Source organism: Eupeodes corollae, chromosome 3, assembly GCF_945859685.1.
Source record: "Eupeodes corollae chromosome 3, idEupCoro1.1, whole genome shotgun sequence".
In the NCBI taxonomy this organism is placed as follows: domain Eukaryota; kingdom Metazoa; phylum Arthropoda; class Insecta; order Diptera; family Syrphidae; genus Eupeodes; species Eupeodes corollae.
The window spans coordinates 118,598,100-118,625,203 of NC_079149.1; the positions used below are offsets into that span (position 1 = coordinate 118,598,100).

Sequence of the window (27,104 nt, forward strand, 5' to 3'; positions counted from 1 at the left end):
AATAATCTTAAAATAAACAAAATATTCATCCGCAAGACTGAGGTTTTGGAATTCTCCGAAAAGGTATAGAGACTTGGTTTAGTAAGTTTCATCTTTAAGTTTTGTTTTAAACGTAAATGTACATTTTCTTGTTTCTTGAATCATTCAAGTATTCAAAAGAATGTGAGGTTATTACTGCAAAAACAATTTAAATACTGTTGATTAATTTTTATTTTAGCATTGGGTGGCATTTAGATTTCGAAAATTCAAACTGTTGCTTTTGAGGTACTTGAAAATTCAATTCTTTTCTTTTTTTGTAATAAGGTACAAACATGTATTTTGGCCCTTAATTAATCAAGACTTTAATTGTGACTTCGATAATAATGTTATCGCTACACCAATTTATTAGTTTTAATAGTTGAAGCTCAAAGCATTAACATTAAAAAATTTAATAATATTCTAATATTTTTTTTCCTCAAAATTAACGTTTTTCTTATACTTCCATTTTTTTTAACTTTTTTCTTTTGGGTTGAAATATTTATTTTTTTCGCTTGCTCAACATTTTTTTTAAGTTTGCCATTCTATTTTTACCTCTGATATAAGAAGAACAAGTTTTAGAATACTAACATACTCGTATATGAAAATCTATATTTTTATCAGGCTTAGCGTTTTGAAAACAAATATAATAATACTACCAGTCTTTCTTTTAAAAAAAGAACACATTTTTAAAGTCTTAAAAATTGCTCTACAGACATCGATTCAACATAAAAATATACATATTCAATTCTTGGGGGTCGTAAGAGTCACACCCCCCTGGGAGATAATTTGTTTGTTTTTTTGTAGGAAGTCCCTTCAATTCAAAACTAATCGTATTGCGTTAAAACCCATTATATTTTGAATAATTTTGTATATAAAAACTAAATTTGGATTTTACTTCCTTAAACTTTTAACTGAAGACTTAACCAAGAACATAATATGAGTCGGATATTCAGCCCTATTCCTGGAACACAGCACAAATTCATCAACTTTTGATCAATGGACAATCCAGGGGGGGGGGTCATATGAGCCATAAGGCTTGTACAGTCTAGATTTGTTAGTGATTTAACGACATTCACCAAAACGCGGTTTTATCAAAAAACAGCTCAAATTCTTGATTTCACTCAACTTAGAAGAAAAAGGGCAAATATTTAGGTTCTTAAGAAGAAACCTTGAAAAAGATATCGTGAATTTAAAAATATGTTATTTTTTTAAAACTTTCTTTAAATTTTGTATTCTTAATTGGCTTCTCTCTAAAAGAAAAACATATTTTGGTATTGCTCCAGAAGGGTATCCCTCATAAAACCTCCATTTTTTAAGGTTTCTCAGCAACTAATGGACCCAATTCAATAATCTTCTCTTTCTGTGCAAGCTCTTGTCGATGATCAAATGATCAAATTGATGTTGATCAAAAATGTATTTGTTTTTAATTTAAAAAAAATATTGATTTTGTTTACAAAACTCGGTAACGAAATTTAAATGTAAAATGTATGTCTAAAAGCACTGTATTTTGTGCTTACCAAAAATATTTGTAAGACAAAATTTAAAATGATTTTTGAAAAAAAATAAGTTACATTTTTATATCTTAAAATATAGGAAATATTTTTAAACATTTTGGAAGACATCAGTAATTTCTTGAAACCCAGTAGTGCATTTTATTTCTTTAAAAATTTTCTGTTGAATACAAAAGACCTTAAATAAATCGACTTTTGAAGAGGATTTGCTTTGGATGCTCTAGAACTGTGATTTAAACACGACACTTTTGTTAAACTAATGGCTAATTGAAAGCTTTGAATCTCTTGAGATTTGAAGTGAAAAGGGATTCTGAAACGTGTAATTTGTGAGTGCCTCACAAACGTTTCATTCCATCCAATTTATTAGTTAACCTTAATTGTTTTAATTTAATGAATGTACTTAAATGGACCTAAATCCTTAAATTGAAGAACCAAGCATTTTTCTCTTTAAAATTTGTAAATTTAGTTGCATCCTTTAAGGATAATTTACGAGTAATGAGGCTGATAGCAAAAGTTATAATTAAATCAAATGGGTTGGCGCAACAGTCCGTTGTGAACCAGGGCCTAGTGACTTACAACTCTCAACCATTTCTGTGTGCGAGTACTGTTGTCAGGAATGGAAGGGGCCTACAATTTAAGGCCGAATCCGAACAGCTAGTTTGAGAAAGCACTTTTTCATGACAAGAATTACTCTCGAAGGATTTGTCAATTCCTCGCAAGAGGCAGTACCCGCGAAAATTAATTTTTGTAAATTAAGTTGGCACAGGCAGGGATTGAACCCAAGACCCCTTGCATGACAGTCCAACGCACTAACCATAATGCCACGGGTACTACAAAAGTTATAATAGACTCCTGAAAATTTAGTCCAAAAAAAACTACGTCAAAAAAGTGATGACAGCTCTCCCTACCAGATTGTCTCTCTTGAATTTTTGTAGCGTTCTTCTCAATAATAGAATTTAAACAAGAAAAGTGTATTTTTTTTTTTTTGGAATCTTAGAATGCTTTCATATGTAGGGTGTCATCCTAATAAAATAGTTAGACCATGCTTTGTTGTGCAACAGTGTTCTAAAATAATTTGATAAATTAGCAACTTCTGATCCCCCCCCCTGATGAAAGTCTGGATCCGCCCTTGGCCGCATTTCCAATTTCCTGTGGAAAATTTTTAACTATTTTGTGGAATATTTTCTGGTCTAAGATTGATTGGGCTTGTTTTTATGTAACAACATGATATTTAATAGGCCCAACAAAAGAAGTCTTGAGTAGTTGAATCAGAAAATCTTGGTGGAAATGTGAAAAAATTACAACGATAGACTTAGCCACCAGGAATATCAAAACGGCGCACTACAGCGCTAATTGGATCTCAGGCTAGGTTGCCTTGAGATCGCCATTTCTACCTAGCCACTAGGAATCGCTTCTCTTGCAACTATTTTACCGTATTTGGAGAAAAGCCTTCCATGGCTTACAATATCTTGTTTATTTTTGTAATGTTTGATTTTTAAATTAATGTTGATAAATGGTGTAAACTGATTTACAAACATTTAATTTTTCAAAAATTCATACAAAGATATGGCATGAACGTAGTTCCATATTTTAGAAAATATTTTGGATTCATTATTTTTTCTTTAGAATTGAATACAAGGAAATATGGTATTACAAAAATCATTGTTATATTGTGATTAAAAAAATAATCGCACAACGCATAAAGATTGTTAAAACCTACTACACAAATAGTGAATCTTCCAGAGCCACATATAGTGCTTTAAGAGGATTTCATAGTTTACAAAATCGTCCTACAAAGCAAGCAGTTGGCTCAAACCATTCAAAATATCGATGCTATAAGTGAAAATGCTGCTGAAGATCCGAATGTGTCGATTCCTTGTCGTTCTCAGGAATTAAAAATGTCATACAGCACATTCCGTATTTTGCATTTGGATTTACACCTACATCCATACAAAATGAAAATGACCATTTTATGACTGTCACCGTCAATTCGGAGCGTTATGGTCACTTTTTTTGCTTGCTACTGAAGAATACTATTTGGAGAATATGTAGTTTTAAAAAGACGGTGTCAGATGTCAAACAATCGAGCGAATATGGCCACCTAATTTTTCGTCGTGGCGATATCAACTTGCCACGAAGATCATGCGATTTGACAGCGCTGGACTTCTTTTTTGTGGGGAAGATAAACCTTCAACTCCTTCAACCTTCAAGGTTCAAACTTTATGATACAAAATAATTAGAACAAAAAAAGAATTTTTTAATAAAACTTGCTACCTTGGTTTGTAGCTTACTATAACCATATATACATATACATGTATATAAACTCTCGATTCATATACATTTTTTATTAACAATTTCCTAAATAAAAAATCATGTTTCATAGAAATATTGCTTTTTGTGTTTTTTGTTTTTTGGAAAACAAGAACATATTTTTCATCATACATTCGTACAAAAGTTTCATTTACTGTTTAAAACCATGCATGTATTTTACTTACCTCATAATTGACAACTACTGGTGTTTGATGATGGGGAGGGTAAGATATTTTCGGTCTGTCATATTGTACAACATCATCCGCATTTAAATCACTGCAGCTCTTTACTGTTTTAAAAGTTGAAACCTGCAATAAAACATAGAAATAGAAATAAATATATGTATGTATACAAAACATAGAAGTTAGAAGTTCAATTATGTAAGCAACAACAAAATAACATCGTACTCATACTCGTATATGATGCCATGTTGAAATGAACAAATTTATGTTAATATTATACTGATGCTGTTGTTCATAAAGTTGTATAAAATATATTTATGTTGAAAAGTAAAATATTCGTAAACACAACCGTCATATGTCTAATACTGTTCTAAAGTTCATGCACACAAACACATGTTCATTATACAGAATTGGATTTGTTTTAAGGGGAAATTTGGTACACATTTTAAAATAAAATAGACAAGTAAATAAAAATACAAATATGTTACTGTAAAACTACGAATTAATTCTGAAATTATAACTTTCACCTGAAAACCTGCATCATTTTTCATCTTAATTAAGGTTTCCATTTAACAATATTATACTCACATTACATTTGACTTCCATTTGGAATCAAACAAGTTTTTAAAACATATTTTTGATAAGTTAATTGTTTCATGTAAACTTCAAACTCGTAGAGATGAAAAATCCTGTAAGTCGTTACAACAATCCGAAATAATTTCCTGAGAAAAGTAATCATTGTGTAATTTTTACAAACAAAAGGTTTAAATGAAACAACAAACACATATAGAAGACAAGATAGAAATACTAAAAATAAACGGGGTTTTGTAGTCTAAGTTAAAATTCAAAATATCTTTTAACAATAAATTTTACTTTGCGATTTTGCACAAGACCAATCTTTCTCTTTTAGGTACAATTTAAATCCTTTTAGTATCGTAATAATTTTCTGGAAGTTCTCATTAATTATGAGTCTTTATTCAACCCTTTTATTAGTTTTGAGTAAACCTTGAGTTGATTTCAAATCCAAACTTTAATTTTAATTTTTTGCTCAAGTTTTAAAAATACCCGATTTCAACATTGTTTGTGTGTTAAAACGTTTCAAAAACTTGATATACTTGATATAATGGTTCAGAAAACAGATTCGTTACTTACTTTCAAAATGTTTTGGCTTTTTTCTATAGAAAGCAGTATTACCATTTATAGTTTAATGAAGGTTTTTCAAATATCGTACGAAAAAAATTTAAATATTTCAACTGAATAGGGATTAAAGATTTGGAAAACCACAACAGATTTCATTGAAAAAAAAGCTTTTTCATACAATAGGATAGCCTCAAAAAGTAATATCTTAAAAACCTTACTTCATACATTAATTTTCAAGCCAGATTGGAATCAAGTTCATCAAAACTCAAAAGAGTTTTCAATTTCAATATAGCAACATTTTAAGTTGTGAATGATATTTTTACTGATAATTTTGGCTAGCATAAAAATCACCACTTTGAAATGAAGTTGAATTGATTGTTGAAACTTATTTAACAGGGTCTTTCTTTATGTGATCAATATCTTTAAATTAAAATAAATTTAAGATATCATGGAAATATTGTACTCGTACGAATGGACTTAATCGATGAGATTGTGTATGAAATATAAAATTATTAAAATTATTGCCATGCATTTTCTGGGAGGTGTGCCTGTACCAACTTTCAGTTTTAATCGCACTGAATTTCGGGATTGAAAAATGAAATATATATCATACAAAAGTTAAAGTAGCTACCAACATTGTTATTCAATAGAATCCAATAACAACACTGAAATCATGTACAGATTAAAAACTTAGCGCACATGTTAATTAAGGCCACCAATCTCAGAATATGTTCTGGGTTTTTCATTTTTGAAAATTTCATATGAACTGCATATGGTACATTTTTGCTTTAGTAAAATTCCTCATCAAACTTTGAAATTTGAATCCTCTTAGTTAAGAGGCCAAACCAATGATGCATGTATTCAATTATTAATAATCCTTGCCACAATCAATTTACTCTCTCGCATTCTCTCTGTGCTCAAAAGTTCATTGGATTCACACAAAAAAAATAAGAAGAAGAACAAAAAACACTCTAGAACTTTTATGAACATTAGTTCCACTAGACCTAACCTCTTTATGTACCTCTAACAACTCTCATATAAAGTCAGAAGTAGGTTCACTATAGAGGATATTTTTCATAAAGGACCTTGTCCTGCCTCTTTGGTTCACGTCGTCATCGTCGTCGTTGGTCCTCGTCACCATCAGAGCCGTAGTCGTCGTTTTTATAAAGGACTGTTATGTCGGCTTTTTTGTTTGAAAATGTGTAGATCAACTGACATATTCAGCCAAAAGGGATGTAAGTCGTAAATCGGACCATGGCCATGCCAGTGAGAGTTCACTTGTACTAATCTACTTCAGGATTTTTTTTTACCTACTGAGCCTCCTCTCGACATACCTACTACTACTTCTACATATAGCAACAAACTACTATCCGTTAGGAAATAGAATTAGAATTGGAAGAAAGGAAAACAAAAAAATCACATCATACACCAACAAAAAATAAAAAACTGTTGAAATATTTTGAAGCCTTAGACTAAAAAAAACATAGTTCTTGTAGATATAGAAAAAGCATGTCTGTGCTGCATTATTACTTTACACACATCCGAGCTTTAACTTCCGCTTATAGGCATCCGCCTTCCCGGACTCACTACCAACATACATACATATAGAGGAAGTTATTTATTTATTTGAATAGTAAGCATGTTATACGCTTGTAGCGCACAATTATAGTTGGTAGGCAGATCCTCTAAATAACACAAAAAACGTAATGGGAATTCTCTTCCATATATACTCTTCAGGCTAGAAGGTGGATATGGATAGGAATAGAGGTAAGGGTGGTATTCTTGATGGGTTATGTTTGTGCTGTAGTCTTTTTTGTTAGCTTTTTTTGGACAGGAGGAAGTTTTGAGTATGGTTTTACATTGTTCATATTTTTCGGGGAAAAAATGAGAACATTTTTTAAAGGCCATATTCACAGTTGTAGGAATCGGCTGTTTTATACTCTATAAGAGATTTAATTTTGTTGATCTTCTAGGAGAAATAGGAATTTCAAGTACTAGTCTTCAAAATTAAATAACAATTAATTTAGCTTTAAGGTATTAAGATATTTATATTAATTTTTATGGTAAAGTCTGTATTTTAGGTAAAAATTGGTTAGCTTTCGGCATAAATAAGATACAAAAAAGTAGAATTATTCTTAAACATTTTAAAATTCCCAAAAATATTTTTCATATAAAGAAATAGTATAGTTTCAAAATCTAGTTTTCTTAAATAGATTTTCCGTCGAAAACAAATTTTTACAAGTTGTATTAGCATTTCTTAAATTTTTACAAATTGGATGAATGAAATTAATTTGAAAGATATCAAGAATCGAACATCAATTTTTACCAAATTTGCGTAAAAAAATTGTCAATTTAATTTTTTCTCAAAATTTGTACGAATGATGAAAATAATATTGTTTATAGGTTAAGATTAGTTGGAAGCCATAATCTCAAATTTGTTGAAAAGCTAGTTGTGTCCAAAATCAATTTTTACCAACTTTGGGTAATGTTTTGTTTTAGGTTTTTATTTTTATACAAAAAACTTTCAATTGGGTTTTTTTTTTTTTTAATTTTACCAAATGTTAAAAACGTTATTTTTCGTTACACAAAATTGTTTTGGAGATGAAATCATTTTTTATTCGTATAACATTTTCTAGGTGACAAATTTATTTTTTCTGTTTTTTGATTTATCAACAAGAACGTTAGTTAAATTTTTTTTCAAACGTATGTTGGTTTGGTATCACATACATGATACAAGATTTAATTCAACTCTCTAGCGTTTTTGGTTCGTGAGATGTATTTTTCATATTTTTCTTAAACTGCTATGGTAAAAAACCATCCACACAATTCTCTTTAGAGCCCTGAGAAAATGGAATATTCATTTGTTGTTTTATATCAGATAAAAAAGTTCTAATAATTTTCTATTCTTTTTAACATAAATGCTGATTAAATATTAGAATAAATGTTTAAGAGTTCTATCGAATGAGTAAAGTACCTAAGTTAAATTGTTAACTCAACAAAATATTTAGCAGATCCATCCCTAAACGCTTAAGCTACAGTAAAAGTCCTTATATTCATTAATTTGCATTTTGATCCAATTTATTTATTGTTATTTAAAAGAAAAGTTTAAAATCTCTATAAGATTCATTTTCACGTAGAACTTATTTCCATAAAATTTGCATAAATTCAATGCTCTTCCCTTTAAATTATTCAACTACAAAAAATAAACCTTAAATATAACTTACAATAATGCAGAAATAGTTTTTCCCAACTTTAGTTTTTCTCTGGCTTTTTCCTTAACATCAGTGTTTCTTAGTTTCTTGATAAAAAACACTGTTCTTTTTTCACTTATTTTCAACATGTCATAACCATTTGAAAATACAAAAAAAAATCCAAGGAACAAAAGTAAACACTTAGATGAAGACAGGAAAAATGAATTTTAATTAATTTTTAATTCATGTTATCATGAAGAAAATATAAAAATAGCTATCAACAAAAATAAAAAAAAAAATTGCATAAAATGGAACATCGTGAAAGCCATGCTCTCTTATACTCGTTGGCTTATATTTATATAGATACGGAAGCGGAATATCTGAACTTGATTGACATTAATTGTTGTTTTGGTTTTCATGATGTTTTTGCCAGTTTTTGTTCTTGACTTTTAAATAAATGAAAATAATAACCACAAATACCTAGAATACGAGTGTACTGATATAAAATGAAGAATTTATTATTTATCTACATAATACGGATTCTAGGAAATTAATTAAAATAATACACAAAAATTATGTATTTTCTCAGAATTCAGAGAAAATTTATGAAAAAAAACACTGCCTAGTAAGTATTTTTAGAATTTTTTTTGTTGAAAAAATGAATGTTCCAACAAGAATGTAAAAATATGGTTTTTGAAAAAATCATGATACGTTACCCTTAAAATTTGAATAGGGTTCCGGATTTTTTTTTTTTTTTTTTGAAAAAAACTCCAGAAATGTTTTTTGTTGAAATTAGAAAAAGGACCATACCTTAATGCTTACACAACATTATTTTTATGTAATAACAATTAAGAGGCACAAAAAAAGAAAAAACACCAGAAAATTTTGAAAACAACAATTAAAAGAAAATTTGGTCTTTTTTCATTGTATTATGAATTTACGAGAGCTTAAAAATAGTATTCTTATGTATATCGTTCTTGTATAATAGTTTTATTTGTATTTTTATTCAACTTGACATTTCATCTAACATAACTCTTTTAAAATGGTTCAAGTGCTATAACAAATAGTTTTACGACAAGATAAATTTTGGAGCTCTCTGACACTTTTATGTCACAACTCGACAGATTAAAAAAAGGTTAATTAATTTATTTATTGTACAGTATTCAACGTAAAGCATTTAAATTGATTGATGATAATTTCATCGTTGGTTCCTTTTCGTCTGTTGAAAATCGTCGTAAAGTTTCTTGACTCTCCTTCTTTTATCGTTATTTATACTTTTGAAAAATAGCCACCTGCATTTCTTCACTTAAACAGATCAACCGTTATACTCGTGCTTCTCGAAATGCCCAACTTCGGTCATACTGTCAAGTATAGAGATTTTTTCTTTGGACGTACTGAGTGAATGTGGAATGCCTTTCCAAGCTCTGCTTTTTTCGGTCATTCCAATATTCGGGAAGTCAAAAACAATTTTCAACGACCCCTCCTTTCAACCCCTCTCTCCCTTTTTTAATGCTCACACTGTGTCTATGCGTAATAAGGGAAGTAATAACCGCTTGAATGTGCGCTTATAATAAAATGGAACGGCTAAAAGCACAAAAATTAAGTCTGTTGCATAGATAACTTGGAGACTTTTTAACAAACTATTCGAAGAGTAAAATACAAAAACGATATTTGAAGAAAGCTACAAGATCGCAATTGTGAGCTGACTGATAATCAAGATCAGCAAACAGCTCACACCCGTATGTTATTATACGTAGGGCAAGTGTTTTTACAGCTTTAATTTAATATGGGTAGGTATTTAACATAACGGGAGGGAAATTATCTGGGTTTGGTTTTTTTATTGAAATTGGAAGAGCTTTCGTTTTTTAAGAATAAAACTCAATCCGTTCCGTTTCGACCAATCATTTTATAGACTGTAAATCAATGTTCATTTGAGGTATTGTATTTTTAAGCATCATCTCAGGAAAACTAATAAATAATTGGACATCATCTGCATAGAAATGAAACTGACAGTAAGACAAAACAGAGGGCAGATCATCAATGAACAATGAAAATATTTTATTATTATTATTATTAGCAGGGAGGAACTAGGACATTCTACCATTCCAAGACACGGCTTGCATACGATTGGTCAAATATGAGTAAATGAGTTTTTAGTTGTGTCAGAGAAGTTCATAGGGTTGTATCACAGAGAAGATTATGGTTTACAGTCCAATGCCTTTGAAAAGTCAAGTTACGCTAACACAGTTGTAAATTTATTATCTAAAGCATGTCTTATGTCATCAAAAACGTTGAGTAAAGCTCAAACACAACTATGTCCAGACCGAAATCCAGATTGCAAGGGATTCAATAATTGCTTGTCTTTAATATAATATTTTATCTGGTTACTTATCAGAAAAATAGGATAGCTATCGGTCTGTATTCCTGTTTCTTTCCTTGTTTTGCTTGCGGATAGTTTTCGATGTCTTTCAAAGGATGGGATATGTAGATGTCATTATAATGGTGTTTAATAAGTGCGTTATGTAGGGAAGTGGAAAGGGTACGAGGATTTCAAAAAAAGTCAGGATGATGAATATTGTCAGGTCCGGTGCATTTAGATTTTATGGAGAAAATAGCTTTACCTACAATCATTTCTGGCACTTACTGAAAAGGCGTTAGTAGTATCATTTTCTGCACGTTTAAAAGATATTTCCCTGAATTGGGTTTGTGAAGTAGAGAATTTAACATTCAATTCTTTTATATCAATATTATCATCATAAAATTGAACATCTTTTCTTAAATCGAATAATTCTAATGTAAAATAAAATGCACGACCAGGTCGCACCAACTTGTTCATGTATCCAAAAAGTCTGTTCATATAATATCTTTCCTTTATTTTAAAACTCAAAACTGTACCTGCAAAGAAGTTTCTTTTCAAAAATGTAAATGCCATTTGATTTCTTAAAAAGCTTTAGAGAGATTGTTTTTTTTGTTATATTACATTTTTCAGTTTTAGTTCAAAAATATTTTTAGTATACAGTTACTTAAAGCGTAATGTAACGTTTGATATACGTTTTGAACTTCAATTTCGTACAAAAATAAAGACTGATTTTCGCGATATCGAGTTTCAAAGAAAAATGCTAAATATTTGTCTTTTTAAATCATATCATAAATATAATGGTTTGGGCTGTAGACTGTAGAGGCAGAAGACGAACAGACAAACTGGCGAAATTTATGGGTCCACTAAGAACTGATTGGTGCACATCTATCCATTTCATTTAAAGCTTTACAAAACATTGACATTAACATTTAATGTTCGACAAAAAAAAAAAATCAATATCTTTCTTTGTTTTTGAGGTATTATTTTTAATTGTCATTGAATTTTTAGCTATTCTTGTAGGTTTGCGTTTTTAAAAACAAAATTGTTAATTAGATTTTTCTAAAACGAATTACCTTCAAGTTTACAACAATATTTTGCATATGATAAAATAAGTTTAGTTTTAATATTATTTCTAGTTCTGAGATTTTTAGAATTTCGAAGGTTTTTATTTTTTTATAAAAAAAATATAGATTCGATATTTCTAAAAAAGTAAATTATATTAATTTTGTCTAGAATGAAATAATTTAAAATAATATATCACTCATTTTCAAAATATACGAATCAACAAAAAGTATTTAATAATTGTTTTAAGGTTGACCAAATTTTTCACTTTTGAAATTGCCATAATTAAAAAACCTTGTGCATCCTTTCATGATTCTTTGTCATTATCAGTAAAACAAAATGTACATATTTAAAATCAATATCTCTGCAGGGTTCTTGAGATATGGTAGGCCAATAAAATTATCCCAAACATGCGGATGTAAGGACGTACTAACAAAAATGTGTGATAAATGAATAATAAAAAGAAAAGAACAATAATAAAATGAATAACATTTTTGAAATACTTAAATATCAGTATTTTCGTCGTTTCGATTTATAATTGTGCTATTGTTTTGAATAAAAACAAATTTTGGTTTCTATCCCATTGTAATGAATACCATACCTAACCATGCCTTTAAGCAGTTCAATATATTTGTTTCAATATTTAAATTCAATTTACATAAGCTTTATATTTATGAAAATCTTTAACTAAGCATAACATCTACATATCAGACTTTAACAACATATTTTAATTTATTGATGTATAAATAAATCTAACAAACTGCAACAATACAAGTTTTTCGTTAAAATTAATTACAAAACTCAACAGAATTTAGTTTTTGTCCATATTAGTAAACATAATAATTACTCATATATAGTTCTAAATAAAATACTGTTTTCATTTATAAAGTTAACAACGATGAAAAATGTTTTAAAATATGAATGCATTTTCAATTGTTTTCAGTTCCAGTGAAAACATAGAAAAACTATTTCGTTTTAATTAATTTAAAGCATTTTTATGATTTTACTAACTCAACTCAAGCACAAATTCAAATACATACCATTTAATATAATATGACTAAGTCAATTAAAATAATAAAACTCACATAGTCGATATTATTAATGCATTTAGTTTTGAATTTCAATTTACAATCTATGTACTGCACTGTGTAGAATCCGTTAAAATATGAATTTTTTAACATTTTTGCTGGTATTGTTTTTTGTTGTTGCTGGAAACTCAACCGGAAAGTTAGTCAATTTATTTTAAAAATATATTAGAATAGACACAAAATAAATTCAAGCATTCTATCGAATATCCATTCGATTCAATTTAACAATAAAACTATTATTTTCCTTACTTTCCTTTATTAAATGAATAGATATGAAATAAATAAATATAAAAATATATTGTTTAATACCAAAAAATATCAATGCCAGCAAAAACTGTTGTATGTTGGTTTGGGAAAGATAAAAATGAATTGGATATGGAGATTTTTTTTATAATGTATAACATTTCAAAAATGTTAAGGTACTGAATAGAAAATTGAACAATTTTTACAATTAAAATAAAATTTTGCTTTAGCAGCAGAAAAATTGAAAATGCAGATTCCTAAAACATTACACCCAATTTTATTGAAATAAAATGGTTTTTTCTATTACTTCTGATTGAATGTGTTTTGAGCTTAAATCAGATAAGAATACACATATCAAAAATTAAGCAAAAACCTTAAAATAATTAATTCATGAAATTCTAAAATAGGGTAGAAAAATAAAATACCAAATTGTGTTTACTTCAAAAAAAAAATACCTTTAAAGCTTAACTTTGTTTTAAAGCTCCAATTAGCTTTTTTGCTTTTAGTTTCAATTCCAGTTTATAAAACTTTTTTGTGTAGACATACTTGAACTATAATCAGTTTTCATAACTTATTCTTAAAAACCTATAGTTTTTCAGAAAATTGGATAATACTGCCTGCAATGTAAAATTTACAATATTTTTAAAAAAAATCGAAAACCAATTGTAGTAGCACTTCTTAGAAGTTTTTATTTCTAATATACATAAACAAATACAAAAAGGATAAATAATATTTAATCACATCAATTTTTACACAATTTTAGTAATATTTTTTATAGATTTTATTTTTTTAATTAAAAACGGACCGGTAAATTTGTATCAAAAACAATATTTTCTGTGAGATAAAATAAGTTTGAAGCCAATATTTTTAATTTTTGGAAAGCTTTATTATTTGTTTATTATTAGTTGTTTACCAAATTTTTGTAAATTTTTTTAAAGCTTTTAATTTTGTGTAAAAAAAACTGTCAATTCGATTTTTTTTTTTAATTTTACCAGATGTTAAAAACGTTATTATTCGATGCAAAAAATTGTTTTGGAGATAAAGTCATTTCTTATTCGTAAGATTTTCGAGACAAATATTTTTTTCAGTTTTTTGATTTATAAAAACAACCGTAAATTGTATTTAAACAAAATTCAGTTGTTTAGTATCACGTTAAAATATAGTATATACAATTTTATTCAAGTCTCTAGCGTTATTGGTTCGTGAGCCATTTAGGGTTAACCAAAATGTTCACCTTTTTTTAAACTGCTATCTGCATCTTTCTGCACTGTTACTGGTGTAACAAAATTTATTTGAAGTCGCTATCTCTTCTGGTTCTTGAGCTATAGACGACGAAAAAAACATAGCGAACGTACTGACGTACGGACCTTCGAACGTACGTACACACGCACCCACAGACATCGTTTCAAAAATCTTTTATTTCGACTCTAGGGACCATTAAACGTCGAGAGATGTCAAAATTTTCAATTTGACAAATCGGACCCATTACAATAACTTCCTATTGGAAATTAATTAGTAATAAGGCTTCTCTCCTTCTCCCTTTATAAATGTGAATTTGGTGCTCTAGAGATGTTTTAGAGTATTGGGTTTAACAGTAATCTTAAAGGATCTTAGACCCGATTTCTTCATGGAATTATCATTTCTTCGAAATTATAAGGTCTTATTTAATATTTTAGTATTCATTTGTCCTTGATAAAGGATATTCCAATATTTCTGAGGTTCTGATTAATATATTTTCGTCTGTAAATTGCTCACGGTACATTCTTGGATGGTTTGAACCACATTTTCCTATCGCATAGAAGCAAAGTAGTACTTTGAACTAATTAGCTTTATTCACTTAACAATACAAATAAAGTCTTAACTGGCTTTGATATAAATCCTTGGCCATAGTATAGAATTTCAAACGTAATCGAAAATTAGATATTAGCTCCCTAAAATTTCCATTAAGATTTCTCTTGAAAACAACCACAGCTATAATTTTAAAGCATATTTCACAAAAGACTAAGTTTATTTCTTAGCAATTAAAGAACCCAGCTCTATTTCTCCTTTTTCCAGTGGTACATCTGTTTTATATCGAAATCCATTTGTGGTGGCAAGAGACTTCTATCAATATCATCTAATCGAAACCCCTCATTGGGGAATTAGATGAAATGTGCATTTTCGATGGTGCTAATGTTTCTGCTTCACAGTGCTAGTGAAATGCAGATGAACAAAATAATAGTGATTTATATACGAATATCACGGAAAATAGTTTGAAATCAAATACGAATAGAACTCAAATACAAACGCAACCCCTTATCTATACAGACAGAGGGAGGGAGGGAAGCGAGAACGAAACGAAACGAACTGTTGTTCAATTAATGTACATGAATGAGTGCTCGAGGGGCATGAATATTTTGGAAGAAGACTTTCCGACGAATCTTTCAGTCGAAATCAGTGTTAAGCTCGTTTAGCACAAAAACACCGAATACATCCCACGAAATGCATCCAGGCTGCTTGATGGTTTTGGGTTTTGATGATGATGCTTTATCCCTATAAAAACAACCATATACAAAGATTTTGCAGTTGTATAGTTGGATAGTTGTGATAAAGGTGAATACTAGGAAATCTTTATATGTTAGTTAGGTAAAGTGAAAAGTTTAAGCAACCTCAAGCGGGAAATCTTAATTGCCATTTATAATCATTCGTTTCTAAGCACATAATTATGGGATGGTATGTGTTCTTATGTTATCTGTTAAAGCGTTAAAACTATATTATATTTGACAAGTAATTAAAAAGGGGAGCGTTTCGTTTCTTTAATTTTAAATTTTAAACTATATACATTATACATATATCTAAACTTTTCAGATTTAGTGATTTTTATGTTTGGAACATCCAATGAAACATTTGTTATTATTGAATCAAAAAATATACAAAATATGGCTTTTGCATAAGATAGTTCAATAGTTTTCTGGGACATACGCCTTTAAGTGTACAAACTTAAAATCAATGGACTTAATATCAAATTGTTCTGAATATAGTTTTGCCTTGTGAACCATTCGTTTCCAAAATAACCAGCTGCAATTAGCCCCTTTAACAGTTTAAACGTAATATAGAAATTCTAATCAAGAAATGCCCTTCGTTCGTAGCCATACTACACGAATGTGGAATTCCTTGACAGGCTGTCTTTAATTGTTATTGTAATGTTAAAGAATTCAAAAGTTTTACATCCAGATAAATACCTTTTTTCTAAGACCCATATTCTGACTTTAGTATATTATAAAAGCATACAAGATTGTTTGAATGAAAAATGTAAGTTTTCTTCAGGGTTGCCAACACAAGATCGTGTTTTTACTCTAAATATGTGGAAACTTATTTTTATTTAAAGCAAGTTGTTTGATAAATTATTGAACTTGTCCCGATTTACTTTGAAAACTGTCAAACAAACATCGTAATATTTTGAATTTTTCTTAAAAAATTTAAGATTATCAAAAATGACACATGAAGACTGTATTTTAAGAACATGTTGAAAGCACAAATAATGGGTATTTTTCGTTTATAGCAATTTAATTCAAAATGCTTATTTTGGTTGACCCCAAATATCTCACCAGCCAATAACCCTAGTGACTTCAATTAAATTCAATTTTATACATAATGTCGTGATACCAAATTTTAAATCAATAACAAGAATTTATTTTTCACTTGGAATATTTTTTATGACAAACAAACAATATAACCTCCAAAATAATTTTATGCAACGAAGAATACCGTTTCTAACATGTACAAAACAAATTTGTATTAAAAAAAATAAGAACCTTAAAAATTACTTCTAAAAATTGATTTTATTTGATTAATATTCATTTCATTATATAAAAACAAAAAACAATGTTATCAAAAAATGTTATATTTTTTAAAAGTCATGCAAAAAATACTTCTTAAAATTGATTTTCAACTTGAATATCTTAAGAATGAATAAGGTATTGGCTTCAACGAACTTAAGGAAAGTAAAATACAAGCCTGTACAGAAATGAAGTCCAACTAAAAATACCGAACTAAAAGTCACCAATAGGAAGTTATTATTGAGGATCGAGATTTTAGAAAGATGTCTTTGCGTGCGTGTGTACGTACGTTTATACAGATAATGATCCAGAAAGGGTAAGAAAATTACGTGTGCGTTTTTTTTTCTACAGCAGTTTAAAAAAGGTGACAATTTTGGTTAACCCTTTATATCTCACGAACTACTGGCGCTAGAGACTTAAATTAAATTTTATATTACATATTGTAACCTGATACCAAACTAGTATATTTTTGAAAAAAACAAAAAAAAATCCAATTAACGTTTTTTTTTTTTTAAATTCAAAAAACTAAGGAAAATTTTACGAATGAAAAATGATTTCATCTTCAAAACAATTTCTTGCAACGAAAAATAACGCTTTCAACATCTGGTAAAATTTTAAAAAATCGTCAAATCGAGTTGACAAACCAATACATTGGCTTCAAACTATTGTTGTCAACATTCAGTCATATTTTGAGAAAAATCGAACGGACAGTTTTTTTACAAAAAATAAAACAAACAATACCTAAACTTGTTAAAAATTTACTTTCGAATTAAATAGCTTTTCAAAAAATTGAAATATTGGCTTCAAACTTTTATTTCACAGAAAATGTTGTCTTCGATATTCAGTAATGTTTTTCTAAAAATCCTACAGTCCGGTTTCTTATGAAAAAAATCTACAAAAAATAAGTACGCAAATTTAGTAAAAATTGATGTTTGGTTCTTGATATCTCTCAAATTTATTTCATTTTGTTATTTATTATTATTTCAATTTGTATATGCTTATAAAAGAAATACAAATTTTTAATAAATGCTACTAAAATTGGTAAGAATTTGTTTTCTACTAAAAGTCTATTTAACAAAACTAGATTTTCAAGCTAAACTATCTCTTTATATGAAAAATATTATTGGTAATTTTAAATTTTTTAAGAAAAATTCAACTGACAACTTTCTTAACCTAACTGGAAAAGCCACAAAATTTTAAGCAAAACAAATCGACAGACAGAATGGTAAGTTGTCAGTGTGGGTCGCATCCGGCCTCTTTTTAAAATATTAATTGTAATTTTATTGAAAAATGAGACACCTACTGTTAAATTTATACTTAATACGAATATGTGTTTGTTTAAATTTGTAATAGCTGAAAATCAATGTGCACCTAAGGAAAATCCATTTATCTGTTTTTAAAGCCTTTAAGAGACTTACAGTACCATATAAATACATACATAAAAAAAAACAAAGAACATTGTTCTTAATCTGAAAAATAGGATAGAAGGATACCTGCTGCTGTCTATTCTAAACAAAATGTACAACAAACATCATCATATACACAATTCTACATGTCATAATTCATAATTTAAAACAATTTATTATTTACTCGCTCATCATATGGCAAAGTACAGGGCTTACCACAGGAGATCTATCACCGAGAAGTATAAGGTGGGTTACTTTTTCCAAAAGCACCACATTTGTATATAATGTTTATGCAAAATTCATACCATCAATCATTTACATCATTTAGCCTTTTGGAAGTATAGTCTAGAAAAAGGAATATACCTACAATCTACATACATAACTAGAGATCAATGTAATATACATAGATACAACTCCTATAAGTCTCATTCAAAATAAATGGAAATGTCATGTAATGAAGAGACAAATCTCCAACTATAAACTATACAAGTCCTTTTCTTATCCTAAATTCAAAAACAACATACACATATAGAGATACATGACAACTTTACTGAATACTTCCTATATCCTTTATAGGTTTAGCTTAGGGGGAAAACCATAACTCTCTATACCTAACAAAATAGCAAAAGCATCAGGAATAGTAGGAGGAGAACCTTGAAATATGTGATGTAGTATTGTGGCTGCAAAGAAAAATGTCAGTATATTGTGAAAAGTCTGTCGAAATTTTGCTCCTTTTTGCAGTAGAAACAGAAACAATACTTTCGTTCTGGTAAATATGTATGTTGATGGAAATGAGAGTTTATCCTTTTGTCTTTGCTCCAAAAATTGTTCTAAATTCCTTTATAAATTAAACTTCCATACCTATATATACTAGTATAACCTATCTCCTTTTAATGGGTAAAATTCTATGAGTGAATAATATTAAAACATAAATTTATGTGTATACTGTATACTCGACTCGTATATAGAGACAATTCCTTTTGATCCTTAATATTCATGCATGGCATAGAAATATTTACTTGCACTTTATATGCTCTTTCTGTCTCCTAAAATGTGGGAATATGAAGTCTTTATTGTAGACTCATTTTTATAGTACCTCTGTCTCTATTCATAAAGGAAATATGAATTTACCCAAAAATTCCAGGTTTTAAATTGTGTCGTAAATTATAATGCTTTAATAACTGACGAAATGACAACGACAATTTTACAGTTCAAGTCGTAATCGTAATTTTGGTTGACATTAGGTATTATAATAGAATTAAGTTTTGAACTCATTGCAGTGCTACATACATGTACGTGAACAATCAGTTTATATATCCAGTGAATTATTCATAACTGTAATTTTGTATATGTTAGATAATATTTGGGGATATAATTTGGAATATAATGTGAATTTCAGTTAAGTTAACAGCAGAATGTGTCGTTTAAACAAATATTGTGTTGTTAAAAATTCGAACTGAGGTTGGAAATTCAATACAAAATTTATTTCGACAAAAAAATGTGTATATTCGATAACGTTACAAACTAAAAATTATATTACCTCCAGAATATTCGTATGCAACGATAACGTTTTATGATCCTGAGAAATTTAAAAAAAAATTAAATTCTATTGAAAACTACTAAAATTTTATTTTCGGTTTGAATATCTTGAGTATACAAAATACCTCGACAAAAAAATAGCTTAACAATTAATTAACATTTTTCAAAGTTTCTTAAATAACCATTTAGCTTATTTTTTATTATGCCTCTTTTATGTGGCGTTATGAATACCGTTTTAATGATTAAACACAGTACAAGGAAAAGAGAATAGGATTAGAAATGAGGTGCCGAAATTTAAAAATAAAGGGACTGTCAATTTTCCGAAAAACAAAACTTTGAAAAGAAAATTTGAACATGGATTATAAGACACTGATTGACATATTCACTTTTTTAGAAATAAAAAATTAAAAAAAAATTATATTGCTAATTAAAAATGTTTGTTATTAAAGGGTTTCAATAAAAACTTGATCAAATTAAGAAAAAAAGAGGCTGGGATGCGACCCACACCAATAACTTCCCATCCGTCTAGACAAATCGTCTAGCTTAAAATTTGTGTAGGTTTTCGTGTTGGATTAAAAAAGTTCTTAGTTAAATTATTCTTAAAAATTTCAAAATTAACAAACAATATTTTTCATTTAAAAATTTCGAAATCTATTTTTGCTAACGAGATTCTAAGCAGAAAACGAATTTTTACCAATTAGTAGTATTTTTTAAATTTTTACAAATTGGATGCATGAAACTAATTTGAGAGATATCAAGAACCTAACATAAATTTGTACCAAATTTGCGTACTATTTTTTGAAGATTTTTTTTTTTAATGAAAAAAGACTGTTGGATTTTAATAAAAAAAAAACTAATGAATATCGAAAACAATATTTTCCGTGAAATAAAAAAGTTTGAAGACAATATTTTAAATTTTTGAAAAGCTATTTGAGTCGAAAAAAAAAAATTGTACTTCATTTTTGGTATTGTTTCTTTTTTAAGTTTTTATTTTTTGTAAAAAAAATTGTCAATTCGATTTTTCTCAAAATGTTTCCGAATGTTGAAACAAAATTCTTTATAAGTTAAGGTTAGTTGGAAGCCATAATCCTCAAATTTTTGAAAAAATTTTTGAGTCGTAAATCAATTTTTAATAACTTTTATTAATTTTTTTTAGGGTTAAGTTTTTTGTGAAAAAACTTTCAATTCGATTTTTCTCAAAATTAGACTGAATGTTAATAATAATATTTTTTAAAAGATAAAAGTTGTTTAGGCCAATATCTTAAAGTAAGTTTTGAAAAGATATTTGAATCGAAATTCAATTTTTACCAACTTTGTATTATTTATTTTAGGTTTTTAGTTTTTATAAAAAAATGCCCATTCGATATTTTTCAAAATTGTATCTGATGTCAAAAAAGTTATTTTTCGTTGCACAAAGTTGTTTAGGAGATAAAACCATTTGTTTTTCGTAAAATTTTCAAGATTAAACATTCTTTTTCAGTTTTTCCTTGATTTATAAAAAAAAACGTTAGTTGGATTTTTTTCAAAAAATATTTTTGTTTGGTATCAAGTTACAATATATAATATAAAATTTTATTCAAGTCCCTAGCGTTATTGATTCGTGAGATATTTAGCGTTAACCAAAAGTGTTAACTTTTTAAAAAACCACCTACGCAATTTTCTTGAGAGCCCTTTCTGCATTTTTCTTCACTATTATCTGTATAACAACATTTATTTAAAGCCGATATCTCTTCTGGTTATGGAGCTATGGACGACGACAAAAACGTCGCGAACTTACGTACACACGCAAGCACAGATAGTCCTCTAAATGTATTAAGCATCTAGGGATCTTGAAACGTCGAGAAATATTAAAATATTTAATTCTACAAATCGGAGTTTTTTTCTGATAAATTACACTATCTTCTTACAAAATTACAAAAGATATCTGTTTTCATTTAGAATTTAAATCCATTGCATTTTAAAAAAAGTTCTAAGAAGCTCTTAACTTTACTTGTTTTCCAAATTGTAAAAAAAAGTCGAATTAAAAAAAAAGTATGAAAATTTTGTCAAATTATTAATTTTGCTTCTTTTTTTATTATCGCCACATTTTTCTTTTAACTTAATAAATGTTTTTGTATTTTTGCACCTTTTGATATTTAATATTTAATTATAAGTAAAATTTGTGTCAGTGTTTATTTTATCAGTATTTCATAAACCCTTTTAACAGGTCTTGCTAAATGTCCTTTCAAAACGTAGAAAAATTAATTTTTCAACAGCACTCTTATGATTAATGTTGATGGCCTTTTTGTCAAGAGAATAATCATAACGAAAATATCTTTTTTTTTTAAATTTAACTTTTGAAAATATTTTTCATACAAAAACTTCCAACTCACAAAAAAAAAATAAACTGTGAGAAATCGATTATGATAATTTCAAAGACATTAAAATAGCAAACGGTGCTCTACCTCTGTGTAGTGTGGATACCTATGTCACAGTTAAGAGATTGTTTTTATTGGCTATAAATCTTTTTTAAGGACCATAATCCTAGAAAGTGCATAAAGAAAATATATGAATGTGGGCTACAGCTATATGTAGGTACGCCCGAAGTTATTTCTATTCAAATCCGCGAACCTGGAACGTAAAGCATCTGTACCTGACTCATCCCTTTTTTTTCTTGTTGTATATAGAAACCCAACTCCAACTCGATGGAAACACAAAAGGAAAGTTAAGAATATTATTTTTTTTTTGCGTTTCAGTTGGACGGTTTTTCTAGGTTCATTAAAAACCATTTCATGTGCAGATCAACGACGATGACGACGACGAGGGCTTAAAATTCTTTTTGACTTATGTGTAATGATTTAGTGGTAATTTCGAATCGAAATCAATTTTCATACATTAATGTCTTCTTTTTTTTGAAGTGAATGTGTAATCTCGAATGAGACTTTCAACTCTAACGATAATCGAAAACTCTACATAGTTCCTCGTATGCTTATTGAATGAAAGGATATACATTTGATATTCTTTTCATAGTACAAAAGAGGATTATCTCTAGTGAATAGTTTTATATATATCATCAATTGCAGTTTGTCAAATAGTGGCGTCCTGGGTCGTCCTCGGTCTCGTCTTCGTATCGTTGTCGTCGTTAGTGTACTTAACTTATGGTGTAGGTTGAAATTGTATACGTTTAAAATGCTTTTTCTTCGAATTGGAATAATAATTTTTTTTTCTTGCTCTCAAGGATAAAATTTATCTGAGTCTTGGATAAAAATTCAAGTTGAGATATAAATAAAACGGAAACAAGAAGGATTTCTGGAAAAAATTAGAATTTGTTAGAAAATTGCATTGCAAAATTTAAGGTATTTTTTAATATTCAATTGAAAATTTTATTAAAAAAGTCATAAGAGAAAAAAAGGTTAATCGTGGAATTAAAGGGAGTATGCTGGAAACTTGTTGATACTTTAATTTGTGAATAAGTTTTTGTATTAGAGCAGTAAGTTATGTAACGTCAAATAGTTAGTTTTTCAAAGTTTCTATATCTGGAAGGAAGAGTTTGCCAATAAGAGGTTTCATTTTGAATATTATATTATTTGGGAATCTGTCATTTTTATAACTGTAATCTTTTGACATTTGATAAGCTAAAATTTATTTGTACTAAAAATTAAAATTGTTAGAATTCACTAAAAAAATGATGAGCATTTTAACACAAAGGTCATACAAACAAAGCATTTTTTAGTCCTCGCGCTGTGTAGCACGTTATACTCCGGCAATAGTGCAACTTTAAAAAATATTTAAGCTAAAACAACTCACGTTGAGAAATAACAGTTTATAAAATACCTGTGGTTAAAAATACGACCAAGTTGTAAAGTTTTCAAATAACCGAGACTATAAAATAACCTATTTAAAAAAAAAACTATCCGATGTTATAGAATAACTAAGATTTTAAAATCGCCGATGTTGAAGAATAGCCCACCTTGAAAAAACAAAAAAAAAACAAGTTTAAACAAGGTTATAGAACAAGGTTAAAAATTATCGAGGTTATAAAATGATTGAGGTTAAAAAATTAAACAGGTTAAGCTAAAAAATAACCATGGTAACAAATAATTGAGTTTATAAATTAACGCGGCTTACAAAATAATCCAGTTTTACCCAGGATAAAACAAAGCTAAGGATAAAAAATAATACGTATTAAATAAAAAAAAGGTTAAATATAACCCAGGTTAAACACAAAATTCGGTTAAGAAATAACGCAAGCTTTAATAAATTCAATATCAAATTGAGATCTCTTTTTGAAAAACACCGAAGTAAAACTTTTTAGATGACTGTGATTGTTATGATGGCAGTAATTTATTGTAATGCAACAAATTTTAAGGTATGTAATTTTGTTTTTTTTTTTTTTTTAAGCAAAAAAAGTTATCCAAGAAATATAACCTAAGTATACGTGGCGTGAAGGTCAGTGCAATGGCCTGTCATGCAAGAGGTCTTAGGTTCAATCCTTGCCTGTCCCGTTTAAAGTTTTCTTCACGGATACTTGCCAGGAATTGACAAATCCTCCAAGTGTAATTACTTTAAAAAAAACTGCTTTCTCAAATTAGACGTTCGGAATCGGCTTAAAAATTTAGGTAATCTCCATCCCTGGCAGCAGTACTCGCACACAGAATGGTTGAGAGTTGTAAGTCACTAGGCTCTAGTTCTCAACAGACTGTTACACCACATTATTTATTTATTTTTTACTCCATTCCCTGGACATAGCATAAGAAAGTTACTTAACCACATAACACAATCAGTTATCTGGTAAAAGCCTTGACTTTATTGCATCTTTAAAATAATTTCGCTCGAATATATGGTTTTGACAAAAGTTTTACTATACACATATTAAACTATGATTATGTTGTATGTTATATGTAAATACACGTCAAGAGTGTTTAACCCTAAAGCTCAAACGATCGTCCTTATTCCCATTAGTGTACTCATTGTAATGCGTTTAGTAAATTTCATCTTTGCATGTGATGTCGTTTTCAGGCTATAATAGAGGTACGTATATAAAATGAGCCTACATTTTGACAAGATGACAACATCAGAATCTGCTAGAATATTATGTGGAATTTCTCTACTTTTCTTATACTTGGTGTTACTCTATAAAATGGATGGATATACTACATATAGAATTAAGTATAGAATACCTACAGCTCTCGCTCAAGAAAGTAACCTAGAAAATATATTCTTATATACGGGAAGGAAAATTCCTTTAAGACTATCAAGGGTGCACTTCCTACTGTTTGTGTTCTTTGCCTTGCTGGTGATGTACCAACCCAACATAAGTAAGAATAGAAGAGAAGAGGTTTGGGAAAACTTCTGAAAACGTTCCCAAGCATTTTAATGCTGTTATATTAGACTTGGAAAATTCTTCAAAAAGCTTTAGATTCTTATATACACTGATGATGATGCTGCTGCTGCTGAAGATGCTGGTTCTGCGGCGAACAAACGTTACAAACCTTTCTTTAGCTATAGCAGGTATGTTTCTACATCTTGCTCTCTCTTTCTCTCTCTCTTGAACACTTCAAAGTAAATTTATTTCCAAGTGCAATGGATATAAACAAAGTTTCGACAGCGTTTTGTGTTTTAGCTCGTTATTCTCTTTCAACTATTCTCCTAGCGTTCGAAAGTCGAAAGTACATACATACATAACTTTCAAGCTTACTCTATGTTTTGAAACTTTAATTTTGAATTCTCCAGAGAGACTAGACAACAATTTCATTAATAAGCATTATTTTGAATCATATAGGTCACGTTGGATGGAGTTATCCTTCATCCTTTTTATATTCTTTTCGGAGTATACAATCTTAAAAAAGAAAAAATTGGATTTTTGTGTAATATTTGTATGTTTTTCCTTAATTTGTTTTTTCTACTGAATAATAACATTATTGATAGAGAAGAGAGATACAACAAAATAAAAAACAAAGAATAATCTAATTTCTTTATGAAATACTCATAAAATTTTCAATCAAGACTGAGTGATTTTTCAAGGATGTTGCACATGTATATTGTATTTAATATCTCTGGATGTTGAATATGAAAATTCATTCAAGTGACAGTAAGTTGTTGTATCAAATATCCAAATTTGAACTTCAAGTGTATTTGAGTGTGATCTTAAAACATAGGAAAAGAAAATATTCTTAAGTTAATTGTTTCAGAGAGAAGATTAAATAAACACATTCAATAAGGAAGACAAAAGAGGATTTCCTGCTAAAACTCAAATTCCTTATGAAATAATAATATAGCATAAAATACTTTAGATGACTAAAAGTGTCTGTGCTCAAGGATCGCATTCTCCGGAATTCAGAATATATACCTACATAAATCTGGATATCTGGAAAATTGTATTTTTTCATATGGAATCATTTTTTTACAAATAACAACATAATTTTCTTCGAAAATTATTGAATTAAACAACAGGATGTTTTCTTATTTATGAAACAAAAAACATTATTACAAAATTTAAAATAATGCAATTTTGCAAACGAAATTAATTTAACAATTATAAAATATTTGCACCAATCAAAACTGTAAACTTTTTTTTTTTTTTTTTTTTTGTGTTAATAGTAGAAATGATTTTATTAACAAATTGTGTCTAGCATATGTATAAATAAACTTTTATGCACCCGATTACTATAATTCATATATCGCTTGATGAACAAGGTGGCCTTAAGTCACTTAAAAGCATTCATTAAAAAAAAAAATTTAAAAGGTCGCATGTAAACAATTCTAAATTTATTAAATCCATTCTCGAATTATCATAACGTTAGGGTTATTTCAACAGCTCGATTTATTTCACACAAATTTATTTTACAATAGTTTTGAACACTGGAAATAAACAAATTAACTGAAAATACGTATTTTAAGTTGAGACCTAACTTTTGTGTATTTTTTAATTTCTTTTTTATCCATTTTTTTAAAAATGTTTGAAAATGGTATTAAGAATAAACTTTCAAACAAAATTGAAATACACGACTTGTTATGTAGGATCTCTTGAAAAATACTACCTTTATCTTAAGATTACAAAATTTGACCAAACAATTTTAAATGCCATTTATTTTATAAAACAAAACATAAAGCATTTGGTTTTTCTTGAAAATCGTTTGAGTGTTTTTTTCCAAATACGTTTTTAATACAAAAATTATCAAATTTTTAAGGCATGTTTTTGGTACACAGTTGTTTAGTGCTTATAAACACTTTACATTTGAATTTCTTTAATACATTT

The 27,104-nt window shown here is 28.3% G+C and overlaps 1 protein-coding gene across 1 annotated transcript in view; it reads right to left on the reverse strand.

Moving 5' to 3' along the window:
* LOC129949429 (uncharacterized) overlaps window positions 1–27,104 on the reverse strand; it is a 297,671-nt gene that overhangs the window by 142,756 nt on the left and 127,811 nt on the right. The window contains exon 3 of the mRNA XM_056060884.1: window positions 4,025–4,147. Within this exon, the coding sequence (XP_055916859.1) occupies window positions 4,025–4,147 (123 nt within the window). The remainder of the gene's footprint in view (window positions 1–4,024; window positions 4,148–27,104) is intronic.